This window comes from Mus caroli, chromosome 5, assembly GCF_900094665.2.
Source record: "Mus caroli chromosome 5, CAROLI_EIJ_v1.1, whole genome shotgun sequence".
NCBI classification, from domain to species: domain Eukaryota; kingdom Metazoa; phylum Chordata; class Mammalia; order Rodentia; family Muridae; genus Mus; species Mus caroli.
In genome coordinates this window covers 66599121-66619553 of record NC_034574.1, presented here as the reverse complement: position 1 = coordinate 66619553, position 20433 = coordinate 66599121, and the positions used below count along the sequence as shown (strand labels likewise).

At 42.3% G+C, this 20433-nt stretch overlaps 1 protein-coding gene across 3 annotated transcripts in view; it reads right to left on the bottom strand.

Annotated features, from left to right (window-relative positions):
* Positions 1-9697: 9697 nt before the first annotated feature.
* Positions 9698-20433, bottom strand: part of Spata18 (spermatogenesis associated 18) — a 28136-nt gene continuing 17400 nt past the window's right edge. The window contains exons 8-13 of one of the 3 annotated variants that reach the window (XM_021163256.2): positions 18912-19073; positions 17056-17231; positions 13877-14000; positions 12148-12231; positions 10141-10186; positions 9698-9834 (exon numbers count right to left, since the gene is read on the bottom strand). In XM_021163256.2, coding sequence (XP_021018915.1) covers positions 9827-9834; positions 10141-10186; positions 12148-12231; positions 13877-14000; positions 17056-17231; positions 18912-19073 — 600 coding nt within the window. In that variant the 3' untranslated portion in view covers positions 9698-9826. Of the gene's footprint in view, positions 9835-10140; positions 10187-12111; positions 12232-13826; positions 14001-17055; positions 17232-18911; positions 19074-20433 lie in introns of those variants that run through there. The other 2 variants (XM_021163255.2, XM_021163257.2) reach the window with 2 other exon arrangements.

Here is a 20433-nt window from a genome sequence, read left to right as displayed (position 1 = left end):
GTCTCTCTCTACCCCCCATTTGGTTCTTAGGAGAAGGTCCCCTCGAGACCCTTGAATAACTGGACCTGCTGGACGGGTCAGTTTCTCACAGCTTTACTGCCAACATTGGCATATTTAGAAGTTAGTGACTATATTTAAATGCATTTAATTCTCTGAGAAAGGGGATCTTAACAGAGAGGTGGCTTAGTGGGACCTCTCCAAACAAAATCTCAGACTGCAGAGTGCTAGTGTTGGGTTAATTTTGCTTAAGGCAGCTCTTCAACATAGTCAAAAGGATACACATTTCAGGACACTCAGCCAAAGAATGTACAGTAGAGCTAGTCCAGCAGTTAGCCAGGCTCCACTATCTGTCAGTATCTGTCTTTCGGTCTTTCCAACACAAGATGTTCTCTTTCAATGTGAGTGAAGATATTTTATTCAAAAAAGAGCCTCTGGCTGCTGAATTCCTTCAGTTTGACTCGCTGCTCCCTTGAAAGATTAAGCACACTATTTTTAGAGCAGCCAGCAATGTCAGACTGACAGTTCACCTCCATGATCAGGGTAGGACCTGAATCACCTTCAGGAACAAGGTGGTAGTGGGCTGGCAGGATCCGTGCCTACCCACAGCTGTACAGGAACTGATCTAGGTTACACACAAAACACACACACACACACACTTTGGTTTCACAACAGAGACAAGTTACAGATACATGTGATTTCATCTGGAATGAGGAAAAAAATTCACTTCTTAGGTTGAATTTTGTTTCCAGCAGGATTTAATGAACAGACACAAATCACAATAGGTATCTACCAGCCAAGTTGAGCTGGTTTGGAGACAACTCGGTAATTCAGAGCTTGGAAAATGCATTCCCACAATCCCCTAAGATACTGCCACAGCTCATCATATTCCCTTGTTTCTTGATTCTGCGTTAAAACATCATTATTACTGAGCTATTGGCATTTAAAGCAACAGCTTGAATTACCTCGTTTGAAGTCAAATGCTAATCCGTTACACTTTTCCTAAAGAAGCCAAAAGAGAGAGAGAGAGACAGAAGAGAAGAAAGTAGGAGGAGAGGAGGAAGAGGAAGAGAGAGAGGAAGAGAGGGAGGTAGGGAGGGGAAGGGAGGAAAGGAGAGAGAGGGAGGAAGGGAGGGAGGGAGAGAGAGGGGAGAGGGAGGCGAGAGGGAGGAGAGAGAATGAATCCTATTGAAGAATTTGGCTAACTGGGGGAGGGGAGCACACATGTTCTCTTCTTAGATGAGGCTTACCAAGAACTTTAAAGATGTCATTTAAATCAATCTTGAAGCCTCCTCCTCTTGCCCAGATTCACTGCAGGCCATTGGGTGCTGCATAGTTCCAGGGTACACTGTTCTCAGAATGGCCTGTCTCAAGCAATAATGCTACTACAGCTCTGACAGTTTGGTTGTAGGTTCTTCTCAGCAAGAACCTTCATTCCCAGTATAGATCAGCTGTGTCTCTAAGCAGACGGGTGAGGACAATTTTGCTTTCTCAATTGCAGTAAGACTTCTTTTTTGAAGATGATATTTTTATTAATACTTTGAGAATTTGTACACGCAAACAATGTGTTTTGATTATATTTACCCTAGCTCATCCACCTAACTCCTCCCAGATCTAGTCCCAATTTTCTCCAATTCTGTCCCAAGGTCATATCCTGTTTCCTCTTAAACAATCCACCAAGTATAGTTTGTGTTGCTCATATCCTTATATACTCGGTTGTGGGGCCAATTCGCTGGATTGTGATCAGTCTACCAGAGCCACACCCCTGAAAATAAAAGGATTTTCCCTGCACTAGAAGCTATCAACTGTCGATAACTCTATGAGCCCTCCCTATCAATGCTAGATGTTGCCTGGCTTGCTCTTGTGCATATTTTTGCAGGAAACCATAACTGCTGTAAGCCAGCTCTACATCTATTTGTGTGTATATGTGCCTTCCTGAGCGTGTGTGCACCATGTATATGCAGATGCCTTTAGAGGAGAGAACAGAGCATCAGATCCTCTGCAACTGGTGTTAAGGTGGTCATTAGTCATGGTGTGAATGCTGAGAATGCAGCCCAAGTTCTCTGCTAGACAGGAAGAGAAAAAGCTGACATCCTAAGCCGTTCATTGCATTCATCTCAGTAAGAACTCCAGGTTGGTGATGTTAGATTGAAATTTTAAGAGAGAGAGAGAGAGAGAGAGAGAGAGAATAGACAAATAGATAATAGATGATAGACAAATAGATAATAGATGATTGATAGACTGGATAGATGATAGGTAGGTAGGTAGATAGATAGATAGATAGATAGATAGATAGATAGATAGATAGATAGATAGATAGATAGATGGATAGACAGATAGATAAACAATTAGACAGACAGACTGACAGACTGATAGACAGACATAGTTGATAGATGGATAGATATGATTAATGAATAGATGATAGACTATTGACCGATGATAAACTAATAAATGATAGATAATAGATAGATAAATGATTGATAGATGATAGATGAGATAGGTAGGTAGGTAGATAGATAGATAGATAGATAGATAGATAGATAGATAGATAGCCAAACAAGAATTACTCCCACCTTCACCTCCTGTGCTTAAGAAATTGCTTCTTGAGCCTTAAGAGGATAAAGCATATACATCCTTTATGGGGTTCTATGACATAGTTGTTTAGATTTTCTGACACTACATTTTTATTCCAACCATTCATTATCAATGCAAGATGTTTTCCAAGTTTACAGTGAGCAGTTAAGCTAGGTATGACGTTGTAGATACTATCTGAAGACTAATATATTTTATTTTTGAACCATTACCAACAGCAAGCATGCTCATCTCATTTCCTAAGCAATATTGCCATCTAGTGCCTTCTCTCAGACGTTTCCCAGGGAAATTCTGGGTCCCAGGCCTGAGTTTCCCTGGGAAATGCTGCTCGCTTGGACTTCTTCCAACTGTGGTGGCAGCTACTTAGGGAAGGGGAGGTCACACCAGGAAGTATTATGACTTTGATAAATCCAATGCCATCCCCTGTTACATTCTCACCACCGGATAGTCAATAGAGAAAGGTTGAATTCAAACATTGAAAAGAGCTGTTGTTTCTAGCTAACATTGTTTAGAGAATTAGTAACCCAGCCAAGCCTCTCAAAAGTTGTCGCACTCAAATGAGGGTTACATGTGACTCTTTCTTTAGAATCTAACTTTGCTTTGATGGTGGCAAATTATATTGGGCTTTGAAAGAAGTGGAGATGGGGGCTGCATTGTTCATTGGGGGAAAAGCAAGTATATTTCTGACAGTTCTGGGATCACTGATACTTTTTCAAAGTAGAAGTCCAAACTGTTCTATGGCATGTCTGAGGGAATTCCAGTCATGGCGGGCCACCCGTGGGGTCTGATGTCACCTTCTCTCCTTTGGGATTTTCCTCTAGAGACAATGGAGGAATAAGCCTGGGTCATCCAGGAACTCTTCACTCCCCTTGGCCTGTGACAGCGACTATCCAGCTGTACTCGTGGGGAGTCATGATCCTAGCTATGACCCCAGCTTTCAATTACACGTGCTGAGCCCAGATCTCTGCGATGTAAGGGAGTAAAGCAATACAGTTTTCTCAACAACAAAATGTATCCAACACCAAGGACAAGAAAATATTGACATATATATGGGAAATAAAATGAGCATTCTCCCCTAGCCTCTTTTATCGACAATCTAGATGTGTGGCCAATGATTTGCCTTATGTTCTAGGTACACATGCAGATAAGGATTAAATATGCTGTTTTCAATGGCTTGCATATTTCTGGATGGAAACAAGTAGTTGAGCACATGCAGTCTTTAGGTCACACAGCATTCACTGTTGGGAAAGTTCCAGGGATTGCATTAGGCCTCTGGTATCCTGTTCAAGGGTTATTAAAGCCCGATCTTTGGCCAATATTTCCAAGCCTGTCTTTTTGTGCTGATGCAAATGCCCCAGAGCCTATTACTAGGCTTGACAGGAAACCCACAGATGCATCTTTGATGTGCATACCAAGTATTTTTGTCAACAATTTGGGAAATACTAGCTAATATTCTCATTGAGTTCACTGAGCTAAGATTTACCATAGTTCAGATTTATTGTACATCTAATTTATTTTTTAATTGTTTTTAACAGCCTAACTATTTAAAGTCAAAATCATTTGAAAGTTCAGTAAAAATGAATGCATTGTATGAATCAGGGTATATGTGAATCTTCATGTGAAATGTCATTTGCTGTCTTCAGATCCACTCATACTTCGAGGTTAGATGCTTATATGTAAGGGGAATGCATTGGGTGCCAAAGAGATGAGAACAACTGAAACCAGGAAAAGGGAGAAATTCAAAGAGAAGCAAGAAGAAATTAGAAATGAAGATGTAAAGATATAAGGTAAGGGATTTAAAGAAAGACATACACACTGGATACATTCTGGTATCAGCATTGGAAACGGAGGCAATTTTATCTTATAATACAAATACAATATACAATATTATGTAATATTGTATCTTATAAAACAAAGATAAGCATGTATAAAACACACAAGAGATTCCCAGTTTGTAACTTTTATTGGGTACCCCCGGTTGTACATCCTTTACTACTGTAATAAAATACTAGAGACAGATTATTTATACTACAAAAAAAAGCTTTATTATAGCTTAAAGTCCTGGATAGCTGGGACACAGCGAGATGGTCTTATTGCTAACAGAGTCTACAGACAGCACAGAGCTCCACACAGCAGAAAATACTGAATACATGTGTTTATATATCTCTTCTGCAGCCACCAGGACTGAATCATGCCCTAATGACACTACCACACAGAGCCCCACAGTGGGAGTCAAATTTCCCCAGGCATCACCTTTCAGTATGCACAACCCCTTAGCTCTGTCAGAATCTCTCCAACAACTGAAAGTTGTGCACTATGCTGTGTCAACAGCAAAAGCCTCTTGAATGATAATGAAGGGAACTTGCTCCATCCTGCCTCACACTCACGACCCACAGGACAGGACCAATGCTGACATCTACTGGTCTATGGCAAAAATCTACAACTTCCCTGATCTAAAGAGACAGAAGTATCACGGGAATGTAATGCCTTGGTCCCAATGTTCCAACAAAAGAAATGAGTTACTAAAGGACCTGATTTATCGTGTGACAACCGAGGTACTTCGACAATTGTCCAATGACTGGGTCGCCTTTCTAGATCATTTTACAGCGCGTTTTAACACATCATTTCATTGCTAAAATTCTGAAAGCACTATAAGTCAATTTGTAATTAAATCTGCAATATACACACTTGTCAGTCACCCAGTAGAAGGAAACAGATGCCCAGGGTGACAATGTGCAAGTGTGGCCGTGCTAACCTCTGCTGGGAAGCTTTTCAAATGTGAAGTTGTCCACTCACAGTTTGTTTGAAATGGGAAAGCTGGTTCCCATCTTACTCTCAAGGCCTCTGCTCATTTGTGGATTAAGGCTAAGCTGTCATTCTAAATATCTTTTTTTTCATGTGGTTCCTGGGCTCGTAGGTCCATGAGCTAATGCACTTTGTAAATGCTAGATTCTTTAAGATTCTGTAACATCTCTACCCTTAATTATATGTATGAAACAAGTCAAAGCAATACCACTAAGAAGTCTTCCACCAACTCCACAGCCCTACAGAGTGATCTCAGCATCACTCTGCCCACAATGGCATAGATGTATGACATGCCTAGAGACGAATTAGAACGGTCAGCAAATGCCCTACTGCAACTTAAACATCCAATGGTGGAGCAACCAGCTGAGCTAATGGGGCGTGTCCTTTGAGCTTCCTTCTTAGAATGGCTTCCTTAGCAATCTCAGGATTCTAGCATAGAGTTCTATTCTCTGGTATATTTGACCATACTATTCTATCTACTCTTCCCTTTTGTAGCACTCCACTTCCACTGTGTGTGTGTGTGTGTGTGTGTGTGTGATGTGTGCATGTGGATGTGGGTGCATGTATCTATGAGTTGAATGTGGAGGCTGGATGTCTTCCTCAATCTGTCTCCACCTTATTTTTGAGACACTCCCCCCCCCACCCCCGCTGACCTGAGCTCAACTGTTTCTTAGGCAGGCTGACCAGGAACTTCTGTTGTGGGCCTGTCTCTACCCTCCCAGCACTGGAGTGAGAAATGGAATGAACTGCCATGCTCAGTCTTACAAGTGCTAGGATCCAAACTCAGATCTTTACATGTGCACAGGAGCTGTCTCCCAGCTGCCCCATCTTGTTTAATCGAGAGATCCTTGCCTGGTAATATTTTTGAATCCTTCAATTGTCAGGTAACATTTTCCTTGCTATATTACTGGGCCTTACTGTGTGTTTTGCTTTCTACTTGTTGAAACAAGGCCATCCTATATAGCTCAGGCTGACCAGAACAAACTTGCCCAGGCTGGCCTTAAACTTTTGGCAACCCTCCTGCCACAAGCCTGACTTTCATCAGCTCCATGTTTTTATGTGTCCATATCTGTTCTTTATGACAAGAAAGTCACCAAGGAATACAGCTAGACTGGACATTAAACTCCATGAGAACCAACCCTTTCTCTACCTATCTATCATATAGTGCAAAATCTGAGAAATGCATGTATTCCCTGCAAACAAAGCAAGAAACACAGAACCAGCAGTGTGTGCCAATAGAAACAGAAGAAATGAGAAGGTCCTTGCTCTAAAGCAAAAGACATTGGAACAAGACTATTGAGCACAGCTGAACACAGAAGTCCCTTACAGAAGCCGCAGAAATCCCGGTCCTAGCTATTGTGGGAGCCACTGCAGTAATGTAAGTAATGAAAAGCTAAGCAGGTTCCACAGGAGGGATCCTGAACAGGTGAGAGGGGCATCGAATAAGAACGTACAGCCAGCAGCCATACTTCCCCATGGAGCTGAACCCATCCCAGGTCAGCCTGCCACAGGATACAGCCAGTATTTACTTGAATGTGTGAACATGGGGGGCACCACCGAATCTAGAAGAAAGAACTCTATTGTGATTTTATCAGATGCCAAATAATAACACAGAAACTCACCTTGACTCAGAGTACAAAACAAGAGCTTTCCAGCTTTAGACACCCAGACACCCACGGGCCATGAGAACAGGCCAGCCTTCTTTGGGTTTAGGGATGCTTTCCAAAAGATACTTTAACTGTTTGGCTTTCCCTGTGTGTCTATAGTTCAAATTTGATGCTTGGAAATAACAAGTGACCCCATGGGATTTGGAGTAAATAACTATTTTTTTCTGTATGGGATGCTATTGCAGGTTTAATATGCACTCGCTTGTTCAGCTGTAGCTCTCTAAGTCGGGTGATACTGGTCTTTACTTGAAATGTTTTCAAGAATAGCCCAGCATCTCAGAAAGTCACCTCTAAGGGCGATATGATGTTTCCTGTGCTAATGTGTAGCACTAGCTTGTGACTTCACTTGTGGATGATCCAGCACTTAATTTTACCTTCAAGGATTGTCCTTGCCCTTTTTTACTAAAAAAGTTTTATTAAAAATTGCTTACAGTCAGTATACTTAGTCCACTGTTAAATCCATATGGCCATATAGGTTACACTAACTTTAGTCAATATTCCAAAATATCCAGAGTAAATGCTTTGCTATGTGAAGTGATGAGTCTGTTAAAATTAAGAGGATGCTTGCTTTTACCCAGTCTGTTCTTTCTATAATGAAACTGAGCTCAGAGAGGTCAAGTAACTTGCTCAAGTCTACACACCGAGACAAGGGCCAATGGGCAACAAAGGTTACCAGGGTACAAAGCGTTCCTTTCAGCACATGGCCTAACATCAAAGAGATCATGGCAAAACACACACACACACACACACATACACACAGGAGTCAAGGAGCAGAGAATAAGGGAGGCTCTCTACTCCTGCCCTCCAGCATAGGAGAAGATGCTCTCTCCAGCTTAGAGAGGTTGGGTTTTGTGTTTGTTTGTTCCACCCAAAAAGCACCGGGTGCTGTTTGCACTCTGACCTTAGACTAGCAAGCCTGTGGTGTGTGTGCAAGACCGGCCTGAAAGTGAAATAAGAAACCCTAGTGATCTGGAGAGAGGAGTGGTCCGCTCCTGCCTTGACTATGTGCCCCGGAGTACACCACAGTCAAGCAGTGAGAAGAAATAAACTCCATTGGAAAATCGGTAAATCTAAGAAGGAACGAAGCATCCACACTTTGGTCTTCCTTCTTCTTGAGTTTCATGAGTTTTGCAAATTGTATCGTGGGTATTCTAAGTTTCTGAGCTAATATCCACTAACCAGTGAGTGCATACCATGTAACTGTCTCCTGTGAGGCTATGCCAGTGCCTGGCAAATACAGAAGTGGATGCTCACAGTCATCTATTGGATGGAGCACAGGGTCCCCAATGAAGGAGCTAGAGAAAGTACCCAAGGAGCTGAAGGGGTTTGCAGTTCTATAGGAGGAAAACCAATATGAACTAACCAGTACCCACAGAGCTCGTGTCTCTAACTGCATATGTAGCAGAGGATGGCCTGGTCGGCCATCAATGGGAGGAGAGGCCCTTGGTCTTGTGAAGATTCTATGTACAGGGGAACGCCAGGGCCAGGAAGTGGGAGNGGGGAGGTTGGGGAGCAGGGGTAAGAGGGAGGGGATAGGGGATTTTTAAAGAGGAAACTAAGAAAGGGGATAGCATCTGAAATGTAAATGAAGAAAATATCTGATAAAAAAATGTGAGCAAAAAAAAAATCAGTAAATCAAACCCCTCTTTGGGGGCCCTGAATGCATGCATTTTCTCTAGTCAGAGGGCTTTTGTGAGAGGTCTTCTATTATAACTAGATAATAGAAGTGGAGGGATGGTTCAGGCAAGCTTTCTGCTTAACAGTGCATTAAAACTTTGGTTAGGAGATAAACATCACACGATTAACACCAGTCTCAAGCTGACGCCTGGCTGCAGTCGCGCTCTGCAGGAAACTCGCCCATGGCCCCTGTGCTAATGCATCTTTTATTGCTCCACACTGATTGATCTGTAGTGTGTTGCCAGTCTATGAGCTATTTAGTTTGTTAATTGATTAAGCCCGCATGTTACTTAATTAAGTTTGCTAATTGATTGTATATCTTACAAGAAAAGATGTAAGGGGGAATACGGGGGGAGGGGGTGTTAGTTCTCGGACCCTTGAAGACATAGCTTTCAAATCTGAACTGATTAAATGAGGGAGAGAGAGAGAGAGAGAGAGAGAGAGAGAGAGAGAGAGAGAGAGAGAGAGAGAGAATAGAGAGAGAGAATATAAAACAGAGAACCTATGAGCTTTCTCAAAGAGAGAAGCAAGCTAATTAGTTCTATCCTTTTAAATTAATCTTATTACTGTCTCCATTTGCCCTAAGTAAGTGGTACTGGAATAACTATGTCTGCCTTTGAACCCTTAAGAGGGGATCAGAACACCAACTAAAAGCTTTCCCGGAAGCTCAAATCTGATATTAGCAATGGGAGTGTTAATGACCTATCTGTAAACTAAAACCTCTCATCCTTTCTTTGAGTCTCAGCTGGAAAATAACTTCTGGTTTTGCTCCTAGAGTTGCTATGAAAGAGCCCCCGGTACTTCGGGAGGGAAGTCCATATCTTTTATGGACGATATTCAAATTAATATGATCCTATATACCTATATAATCGGGTTTTTTATGAAATTAATGGAATTTGCTCCTATAAAATAAGATGAACTGCGATGTACCCAGAGTTACAAAGGCACTGAACGCTCTATGCCAAGTGACACACAGAATTGTCTTTTCATTTCATGTTAAGCGAGGTCGGAGGCAGACAAGGCAGGTGGGTGGGTGCTCGGAGGAAGCTGGCTGTTCCAACGGTGGCAAAGGAACGTGGCTGGTGGATTCAGTACCCTAGGGAGAAAAACGGACAGCTTGTTACTGTGGTCACCTTCTACTCATTCTTCAGATCTGCCTAACTGAAAAGAAATAACCCATTGTGGGTCACCACAGTTAAACCTCTCCACGGAGGTTGCTCTTTCTGTACCTCATGAGACCAGCCCAAGCACAATCGATGAGAGGGCCCAGAGAGGAAATGAACTGTGTGAATTGGAGAGGAAAGATATTCCCCAGGAATTACCATTTTGCTCCAAAATGTGGCATATGCCAGAGAATATTTAAAAAGTAGAAAGCTTGCTCAGCCTTAATCGTCCCACTTACTTGCAAATGTACATCTTATTGGAGAAGGGCTTCGACTTCGAGATACCTAGAAATGTAAACGAGAGATGTAGATGATACAAGCTCAGAGGGTGGGTTACCCAGACATGGTTAATTCTTACAAGTCGTCAATTGGTTGCTCTGAGAGGCTGAATGGCCTGAGTCTTCCTAGGCTTGTGAAGTAAATGCAGATCTGATTTGGTTTAAATTATAGTGTTGGTTGAAAGTTGGGTTCAATGGCTTAAGAGAAATTTTTAACATAAAAACTAAAAATATGATAGTTTCAATGGCTTAATAGAAGAGAGACTTTTAACATAATTAACTAATAAGAGCTAAAATTATGCCATTAAGCTCAAAGATTTTTTTATAAAACTTTGCCATGTGTCCAAATCCCATCCGACTAAGGAAGGCTCTGGGAAGCCAAGAAAAAATGATTTTCAAATCTCACCTTCACTAAGCAAAAACTACACCACACTGAAACTTCAGGCCTGATACCAGCTACCTGCCTCTTTCCTGTCCTGTCCTCTCAAACATATTTGGTAAAAAGATGCTGTTCAAGATGGACTGGGTTCTGTGGAAACTGAGGTCTTATTTAAGCTGGAAAGACAGACCCGTCAGTTTACATTTCATCTTGTAGGTGCCTAGCTATGAAGGGAGAGACAGTTGGTCAGAGAGGAAGAGTGGGCTCTGTTTCATTGTTGAGAATGTATTTTATATCCTCATCTCTACTTGAAGCTATGTTCTCTCTGAGCAAAGGATGAAACAGAGAAGGGCATGCAGACACATCTCAGGACTCAGTGCAGGGGACACTCCCCTTGAATAAAACTTTTACTGAGAGTCCAGAGTTCAAGCCTCCAGGGCCTAGGGAACCATCTGCTAACTCTAATATGTAAACCACCCTCTCCTCTGATACACAGTCTCCTCTTGGGATGGGGAGAGATCCCATCAGGATGTTCTTAAGGCTTGCTTTTTATATATGAGGTTACTAAGTGCATGAGCCCTTTTATAACCTACTATACATACTTATTCATGAATATGTGTGATTGTATTTTGTAAAAATCCCCAAGAGCAAGAGGACTGTGTCCGTTTTGTAGCTTTTCCTCTTCCCTAGCATATCTGATGTGGTTTTCTCCCTCTGTGACATCTGTGCATCCTAAAAGACCTAACCAAATGCCAGATTCTGTGAGCTGCTCTCTCAGCACCCCCAGGTCTTTGCATAGTAGACTATACTACACCATGTCAACCCATGGATCTCTCAAGTTGACCTGCGTCAGGACCCTCTTTCAGAACGAGGCCCAACACACATATAAATAACAATGGACACTTGAAGGAATAGGAGATCGGTACCATGGTCCAGCCCCACATTTATCAGACATTGGCTGGAATGTCATTTGGCGAGTTAATGAACAGTGACAGGCCACTGTGATGTTTTTAGGGATGCAAATACTGTGAGTTTTCAAAAATAATTTTTACATTATCTTTCAAATTTAAATAGAAGATTAGTAATCTTTCCAAGGATTAATATACAAAGAAACTAATTTTGTCTTTCCTACTTGGAATCTGGGGACAAATTAATACCTTAACTGCCATTTAGAAAATATTTCAGTCTAGGCTCTTTATGTAATTCCTCCAAAATCATGTGTGGATTTCTAAAGGAACTAGGAACCTCTGTTCAGATCTGTGACTCCAATGTCCCATGTCCACATGTTGAACTGATATCTAACACCATGCTCAAGGATGAAAAGAATAAAATTCATAGATAAAGTCTATTACTTCTTGAAATAACAAAATAGGAAAATTGAAAAAAACCAAACCAAAACCCAAGCACTTCTGTTTCTTTCCAGAATGCTAAACCTCTTAGCCATAATGGTGTAAAAACAAGTAATAAAATCACGCAGGTCATATCAAGGCAACAGTTTCTCTTTCTACTTATGGTTTTGCAATCGTCCCTTTCATAGGAAAGTATCATCGTACAAGGTTTTCTGCGGGAATGGCTACGCAGGAATGTACCGTGCTTATTCCAAAATGATTACGAGGACAAATGGGGCTTAAGCTCCTGCTACGGCATCGCATTACTGGTCGCACGGAACTCCACTGCAAAAAAAAAGAAAGAAAGAGAAAGAGACAGAGAGAGACTCACCAGTCTGTGAGAGCAGACATGGCTTACTGCAGGCTTTAATGTCGGGACAGTCCTCCCCCCCCCCCCGACCACCACCACCAGTGTGAACAATGTTCCTTTTCTTTCCTGCAACACCCAATATTTGCCAAGAACGGCTACAGTAAAATCCCATTATAATGAACTCAAGGCTACCCCTGTTCTGCTGCTCGCTAAGTGTTTCTCTGAGTAAGCTGTTAGATATCGTGTTTGGCTTTGGGCTCGAGTGGGTGGTACGTTCAGTCTAGATCTCTACCACCTCGATGCCACACTGAGGTCATATCTATTACAGAAGAAAGAAATCTCACTGAACTCAGTAAGAGGCTTCTGTTGACCAGCTACTGAGTCCCTATGGAGAAGACTCTACATCAAATTCATGTGCTGTTTTTAACTGTGAATCAATAAAAAGATCTTGTGGGTGACACACTTGACAAGAGGAGAGGTCAGTAGACAGTAACTACCTGACGTGAGAGTAAAAAGTGTCACCGAGTCCCCTCCCTCACTTCCAAACTGCACTCCATTAGTAAAAAAAAAAAAAAAAAAAAAAAAAAAAAAAAAAACCTAACAGAGAATAAGACAAGTTATAAGAATAAGTTATAAGGACAAGAATCCTGTTTTGTGAAAATACTCATTGTACAGCACATGTTGTCAGATAGACAAGATTCAGTTTTGATAGGCTCACCTTTTGAAGCATGAAACATTTTTAATGGAGATAGTTTTCACTACAGTGGGATTTTAACCCAAGTTTGTTTGTTTTGAATAAACTGCCCTGTCCTCTATTATGAGCAGCCTCAAAGCAACTCCCTCTCCCCCGGTTCAGAAAACAGGAACAGAATCCACCACCCTGGCTTTGTTCTGGGCAAAGGGGGTCACCTTGGAATATATGTGATTCTGTCTATGAAAGGCTGAGGTAAATACTATGTCATGGCACGTGCATAGCCAAGGTTTTGTGACCATGTATCTCAGCATGCCAACCCCCTCCCACACACTCACACATGTGTGCATGGGCATATATAAACACAAACACACTCACACACAGTAATACACACCACACACATTCACAGACACACCACACACACATACATAAACACACACACACACCACCAGCACCACCACCACCACCACAGACTCCATTTGGGAGGCTGTTAAATTTTTCAAGATGTTCAAACCATCTGTATGTAAGAGCTACAGGAAGCACCCTTCCAAAGCCAAATGGCTTTCATCCCACTTCCTCTGTCCCATTTTCCTTTCTCTACACATCATACCAAGGAGAAAAAAAAACAGAATAAATGTATAATTTCCCCCAAGTGGAGAATTACGATGTCAATATATCTCTAAGATGGAGGAGCTAAATGAGCCACAGTCAGCTCCATCTTCAACAGCAGCAATGATGGCACTGCCAGAGGAATTACAAAGGATTATGGGACCATCCAAAAACAAGCAGCTGTTTCTCTTTCTCCTTTGTATGAAATCTTATCAAACAACTCTATCGACTTCTTTTATAGAATCTTTGGGTTTATAAATGTTCTCGAACTTGTGAGACAAACACTCAGGATGAACTGTCACTATACAAGGCCACCGTACAAAAGCCCCTCTTTTGGTGACAGCTTCTCCCTTCATAATGACACAGTCATTCTCCATGAGAGCAGGCCACACGTGATAAAAGACCAAGGGAGCAGTAAAGTCCGAGTCATAGCTGCGGCGGTACCTGTGGGAACACAAAGAGACCAAAGATAGTAAGAAGATGTGTTCCATAGTAGGGGCCAAACCCAGAGCAGAGTGCATGCAGGGCAAGCGTCTGACACTGGACTATGGCCACCAGCAGGAAGTTAAGGGTTTGGTAGCATAACTAGGGAAAAGCCAACTGAAATGTCCATTTTTGACTACACCTCGATTTAGACAGTGATCAGATACTCATTCCTTGGTTTAAGAGATGGCATGTGTTCTCAGGATGTTCTATTTCTCATGCTGGGCAATATTTCTCACACTATCTCTGAGGACAAAACAGAAGAAATCTGAAGAAATGTTTAAATAGATAAATTGAAATGTGACTAGGCAGTCCTATCCAACGAGGGATAGTTAACAGATCAATGACCCCCATCCACACACCTCTCGATTTTTGTATGTGTGTAGACATTTTGTTGCATACATGATGTCTGGGCTCTCTGTCCCTGCAGTTCCTGGGGAGATCAGATCCCCTGAAACTAGAAGAGCAGCCTGTTCTCTTAACTCCCAAGTCATCTCAATAGCCCTCGCCCCCAATCTGATGGCACAAATCTACCTATCTGTCAGTGATTTGGTTAAAATATAGAAAACCTACTCAAAGGCAGGCAGAGAAAAAAAAACCCACAGGTGACAATAGCCAATAAAACAGCTCAATAGGCTGGAGCAAGCGTCCAAGTGTAAGAAGATAATGTGCATGAAAAATGAGGGTGTGGCAGAGGATGGAAAGTATGTTAAACATGAAAACAGGGGAAATATATGTTTTAGTCAAGGCACAAACAGCAAACAATAATAGCAAGCTTAGTTTTGCTTGAAATGAGCCAACGGTGTGTTCTAAGGCTAATAAAAAAAAGAACTTCTATAACTTCACTAATTTCATAGCTAGGGATAACTAGGGATGAGAGAGAGTCCCTCTCCACTGCCCACTTCAGCTGAGGTGCCTACATTCAACTCTTTGACCCTTCCATTAAAAAGGAAACCCAGCAGAGTGTGGTGCCCACGCCAAGGATCAGAACTTGTCAAGGAGTCTCCAGACCATTTCACATGAAAAAGTATGGTGTCATGAGGCCAAGAAAGGGATTTGGGTTGTTGCTTCCTGAGAAAGGATGTCGGGCACCAAAGCTTTGGTGTGTTCTGTGACTCCCTAAAGCACACTGTCCCCTTGTATCCACGGGGGATTGCTTCAGGACCCAACAGACACCATGGCCCACAGATGTTTACATGCTTTACATAAAATGGTCTCATAGGCTGGATGTGTGGTGTACACATGCAATTTTAACACTAGAGAGGCTGAGGCAGAAGGGTTAGGCTTAAAGTCAATCTGAACTAAGTAATGGGCTCCAGGCTAGTTTGAGCTACATAGTAAGACTGTTTATAAATAAGTGTATAATGTATACACACATACATACATACATATATAATATTGTTACATTTTCTAAAACCTATGGACTTCCTCCTGTATACTTTAACTCACACCTAGATTACTTGCAATGCCTGATACAATACAAATAAGATATGACAATTATTCTATACTAAGGAATGACAAAGAAAAACAGCTTATATGTATTCAGATTTTTCCCTGATATTTTTAACCCCTGGTTGGTTGGCTCAGCAGATGGGGACCTTTAAACATGGAGAGACAACACTGGAATCAAATTCAACTGTAGTTAGGAACTCTAACTTCAACTGCCCAGCCATCAGGCACACAAGACAGTAGTTTTCCTCTGGTTAAAGGCATGTGATGGAGAGGCCCAACGGTGGTCTACAGAACATGCAGAATGCACAAACCAAAATGGTGAGTATCTGAGTGATAATATCCATATTCTAAAGAAGAAAGAAATAAAGATAGAAAGTGTTAAGGATTTCTGTAGAGAAAAGAACTCAACTTCAGGGCCATGTTCAAACATTCAGTTCTCCCAGAATGGATAAAGGCTGGGAACAAAGAAACTTGAAAGAAACTAGAGCTTATCAAGGGAGTATGATATGTTCTACCAACCAGAGAGTCCATTCCTGTTATGAGAGAAACATGTATGGTTTCTCTCATCAGCAAGCTTGCAAGAATGTTGGGCAGCTACCTACCCTGAGCTATGGCTCAGACAAAGACCCAGAGTTCATATTTTCTAAGCACTCACTAAATGCCTGACATCATCCTAAGTGCTCCATCTGAGTTATCTTAGCCAGCCCTCTACAGTCCTGGGGAAGAGGCATTAGTATCCCCCGCCCCACTGCCTTGAAAGAGAAGAAAACTGAAGGACAGAAAAATAAAGATCTATGTCCGATATCACGCAGCCAACAAGTGGAGCCAGGATTTCAAGCTAGGCAGCTTGCGGCCAGAGCTGGCCTTCTTCACTAGCTTGGCCTTTCCTCCTGGATAGCTGGTAATCTTGAGTGACAGCTAAGATCTTGCCAGAACTCAATGAATGCTTCGGATTATTTCAGCCTCGAATTTACTAGAGGAATGCTCACCATGTGAAATTTGGAAGACTCTAATGGTTCTAGACAAGAGTCCAGAGTCTCCTTTTGTACACATCAGCATGCAGGAGTGTGCCTGGTGTTTGTGAACCTCAGCCTCCTGAGCCCTGAGCTAGAACCACCTCAGAAAATAGTGGAATGTGGTGCAGATGTGTGCATTTCTAGCAAATGCCTGGACTGTATACACCACACGTTAAGAGACCTGGTCTAAATCAAGCAATAAGAACTGTTCTCTCTGTCAACCTTTGACTTCCACAGGAGCATCCATCTGCACACATGCACACATGCATTAAATAAAATAAAATTTTAAAACTGTGTTGTATTCACAGAACATGAATTTCCTTATCAAACAGTGCTCCAGCCAGGCTCCAGGTATCTCTTGAGCTCTCCACAAAGCTAATATGTTTGGTGAAGAACGAGCCCAAGATGAGGGTCCAGATGATGATACAGAGAAACTCATAGCAGGGGAGTGACTATTGATTTCTCTACCCAAGGCTCTTTCCCCTTCATCTTCCTAGGGATCAGAGACAGTGAGCATCTTTCAGCACCTGTGTTCCTGTGTCTCTTACTTGCAATCGTTAAAGATTTCTCCATCTGCCCCGAATGCGATATCGAGGGGTGGTTCTAAGGACTGCATAGCAAAAGCAATGCAGCAAATCTCCTGGATGAAGTCAGTGAGGAGGCAGAAGTCAACTTCAGGAGGGAATGAGATCTTGGGGTTGACGTTCATGGCACGGATCACATCCTGGAAAACAGAAGATAGCGTCAGTCGGCTGCAGATATGTGACAGGAAGCTCCAGCATCCAGAGGATCCCAACATCAATTGGAATGGGATGGGCATTGGAGAAGAGTGTTGCGAGTCAATCCAGGAAAGAGGGCAGTGCGTTACAGAAGGATGCTGCTGCTCGCTTGTAGGGAAAGAAGAGAGAGGACATAGCAGAAATGACAACCTAACAGCAAGAAAGTAGCTCTTAACGACTAAAGGAAGAGGCTCATGGTGTTTCTTTATTAGTTCATGAGGGAGGGGTACACGTCCATGTGTGCACATATGCATGCAGGCACATGTGGGGTTCAGAGGTTAATGACGGATGTCTTGCTGGATCGTTCAAACTTATTTTTTTAAGCCAGGATCTCTCCTTGAACCTGGAGCACACTGGCCAGCCAAGGAGTCCCAGAGATCTACCTATCTCTCACTTCTGATGCTGTGACTACAGAAGGGTGCCACCTCACCCAGATTTTATGTGTGTGCCTGGAATGTGAACTTGGGACTTCATGCTTCGGTGACAGGCATTTTACAAGCTGAGCTATCTCCTCTCCTTGCTTTTCTTTTGTGAGTAAATGTATGAGACGCCAGTCCCAAAACTCTGGCTAGTCCCTCCCTACAGCCTCCCTACACTGTAAGATGAGCAAAATAGCTTGCTTGTGATTAAGTGCTTACTACGCATCAAGACTCAGTGCTAAACAAATGGCCCACCTCCTTTCATTGACCCTGCCCAGTAATTCTGAGGGACAAAGATCTCTATGCTTCCTTTCAGAGATTAGAAAGCCAGAGCTTTAAATTCCTGTGGAAGGAGACAAAGCAGCCACGTGGCAAAGTCAAGATAATTTCCCAGAGCCCTTTCTCTTAATCACTAAGACAGTTCAGGACTGGAGAGATGGTCTGGTAATTAGGAGCACTGGCCACTCTTCTCAAGGACCCAGGTTCAATTGCCAGCACCCCCATGACAGTTCACAGCTTTCCTCAACTTCCATGGACTCTGGCATCCTCATACAGATATAATACGTGCAGGCAAATGTACATAAGATAAAAATAAATAAACTATGTTTAAAAAGAACAAAGATAAATCGACTCCCAACCGCAAAGACCCACCTAAAGGATATGACTATGGAGCTCAGAACATTTTTCTGTGAGATGTCTACGTAAGAGTCTAAAGGAGTGACCCAGTGAATAAAGCACCTGCTTGCAGGCATGAGGACCCATGTTCCAATCCCAACCCACGCATAAATTCAGGGTGGCCATGGCAACCTGTCTTGGTACTAAAGAAGCAGAGACTGGGGAGTCCCCAAGACAGCCTGGCTAGTACCCCAATCAGCAAGCTCACATTCAACAAGAGACTTGCCTTAGTAGTTAAAGTGGAGCATAATCAAAGGAGACACCCAGTGTCAACAGCTGGCCTCTACAGATGTGTGCACACCCTCACAGATACATGCAACACACAAACACATACCACACTTGCAGATACATGCACAAAAGAAAAAAGAAAGCAGCCAACAGGGACCAGTGCTTCAAGGTAGATTGAATGTTTTCCTCTTCCGCTGCATACAAGTAATATCAAACCTATAGATGGATGGATTCCCGAGTTATCAGTATTCAGTATGTCCTCATCAGTCACATGTCCCTCCTCACAAGAGACGGAAGACTTACATTGACACTGCTTTGAGAGTCATACAGGTCCAGGTGACAAACAATGTATTCAGAGACTGTGGTCTCAAAGTCAGTATTAGAACCCACGTTCGATGGCGACAGCATCTTCCTCACCCGGATCTTGAAATGCCTGAATGCCATTTTAGCTACATGAAATGCCTCCTGCACAGGAAAACACAGCAGGTTAATCGGATGTGGAGAGGAGAAGAAAAGGCCCAGAGAAAGGACCCAGGAAGAGTTCAAAATGCACCACCATGGCAGTGTTTAGACAACTAAACGCAGTTGGTCAAACGTGGCTTTGACCTGTGCGGTAATACGACTGCCCATTTTTAAAAGTATGTAGAAATATACATGACAATCCACTAATTGTAAGACAAGGGATCCTTGTGTTGGTAACTCTGAGGGCCATGAACAGGACAATGCAGACCCAAGGATGTAAGTCCTGTATATACTACGCATCACCACCACCTCCAGACCCAAGGATGTAAGTCCTATATATACTACACATCACCACCACCACCACCACCTCCGCCCCTGCCCCTCCCCACAGCAATGTAGTGGTGCTGGCCAAGACATCAAGAGAAAACAATTCATCCCAGATTCCTGTTACAAACTCGGTAAGCCTTTATCTCATACCTGTTATGCAGTATTTACTGGTAGAACTTGGTATCTCAAGGAAAACATGGTCTCTAAACTCATACAGCTTTAACCAAATTAATAAGGGACCCTGAGTTACAGAAATCAGGCTCTTATGAAATGCTGAATTTACCATTCAGGGTTAGGCTTCACTGGCTACCATCTCTCTCACTCAATATTTTTACCACACCCCTTTAAAAGTATAAAACCATTCTTCATGCTTAGTTCTTAGGCACAAGCCAGATGCTTTAGGAACAAGCCAGATGTGGCCCATACTTGGCTGTTGCTTGACATAGATGAATAAAGCCAGGATTTCTAATATGTCTGCTCTCATATTAACACAATGTTTTGTTTAGTTTAGTTTAATTTAGTTTAGTTTAGTTTTGTTTTGTTTTCATGTTTATTCTTATAATGGGATCTTCAGATGCCATCCTCCCATAGGACAAATGTATTCACTTTGGAAACCAAGGATTATATTTTAAGTCTCTTTTAAATTTGTGAAAATCGAATAGCTGACAACGTTTACCAGCTTTAGTGACTCAGGAATAACTTAAGTTGAAGAGTGGGCTAACTTATCCTCTAGTTTCCCAAGACTGGCAGAAGACCAATAAGTAATAATCATTTAAAGCAGTAGCCCTACTGTGTGCTCGTGTAGTCATATCCCGTAAAAGGCATGCTATCCATCAATTTAACATGGACACATTTGATATAGTCTTGTGTGATGAATAGGGCAATAGATGTCTGAGCAACATAAGCGTTAATATATGTATACAATATTTTTAACAGTCATGAAAAACCAAATAGCTCCCAAATATATATATAATGGAAGAATGGGAGGAAAAGAAGGGAGATACGAAACTGATGGGGAGACGGGAATCCTCCCTCC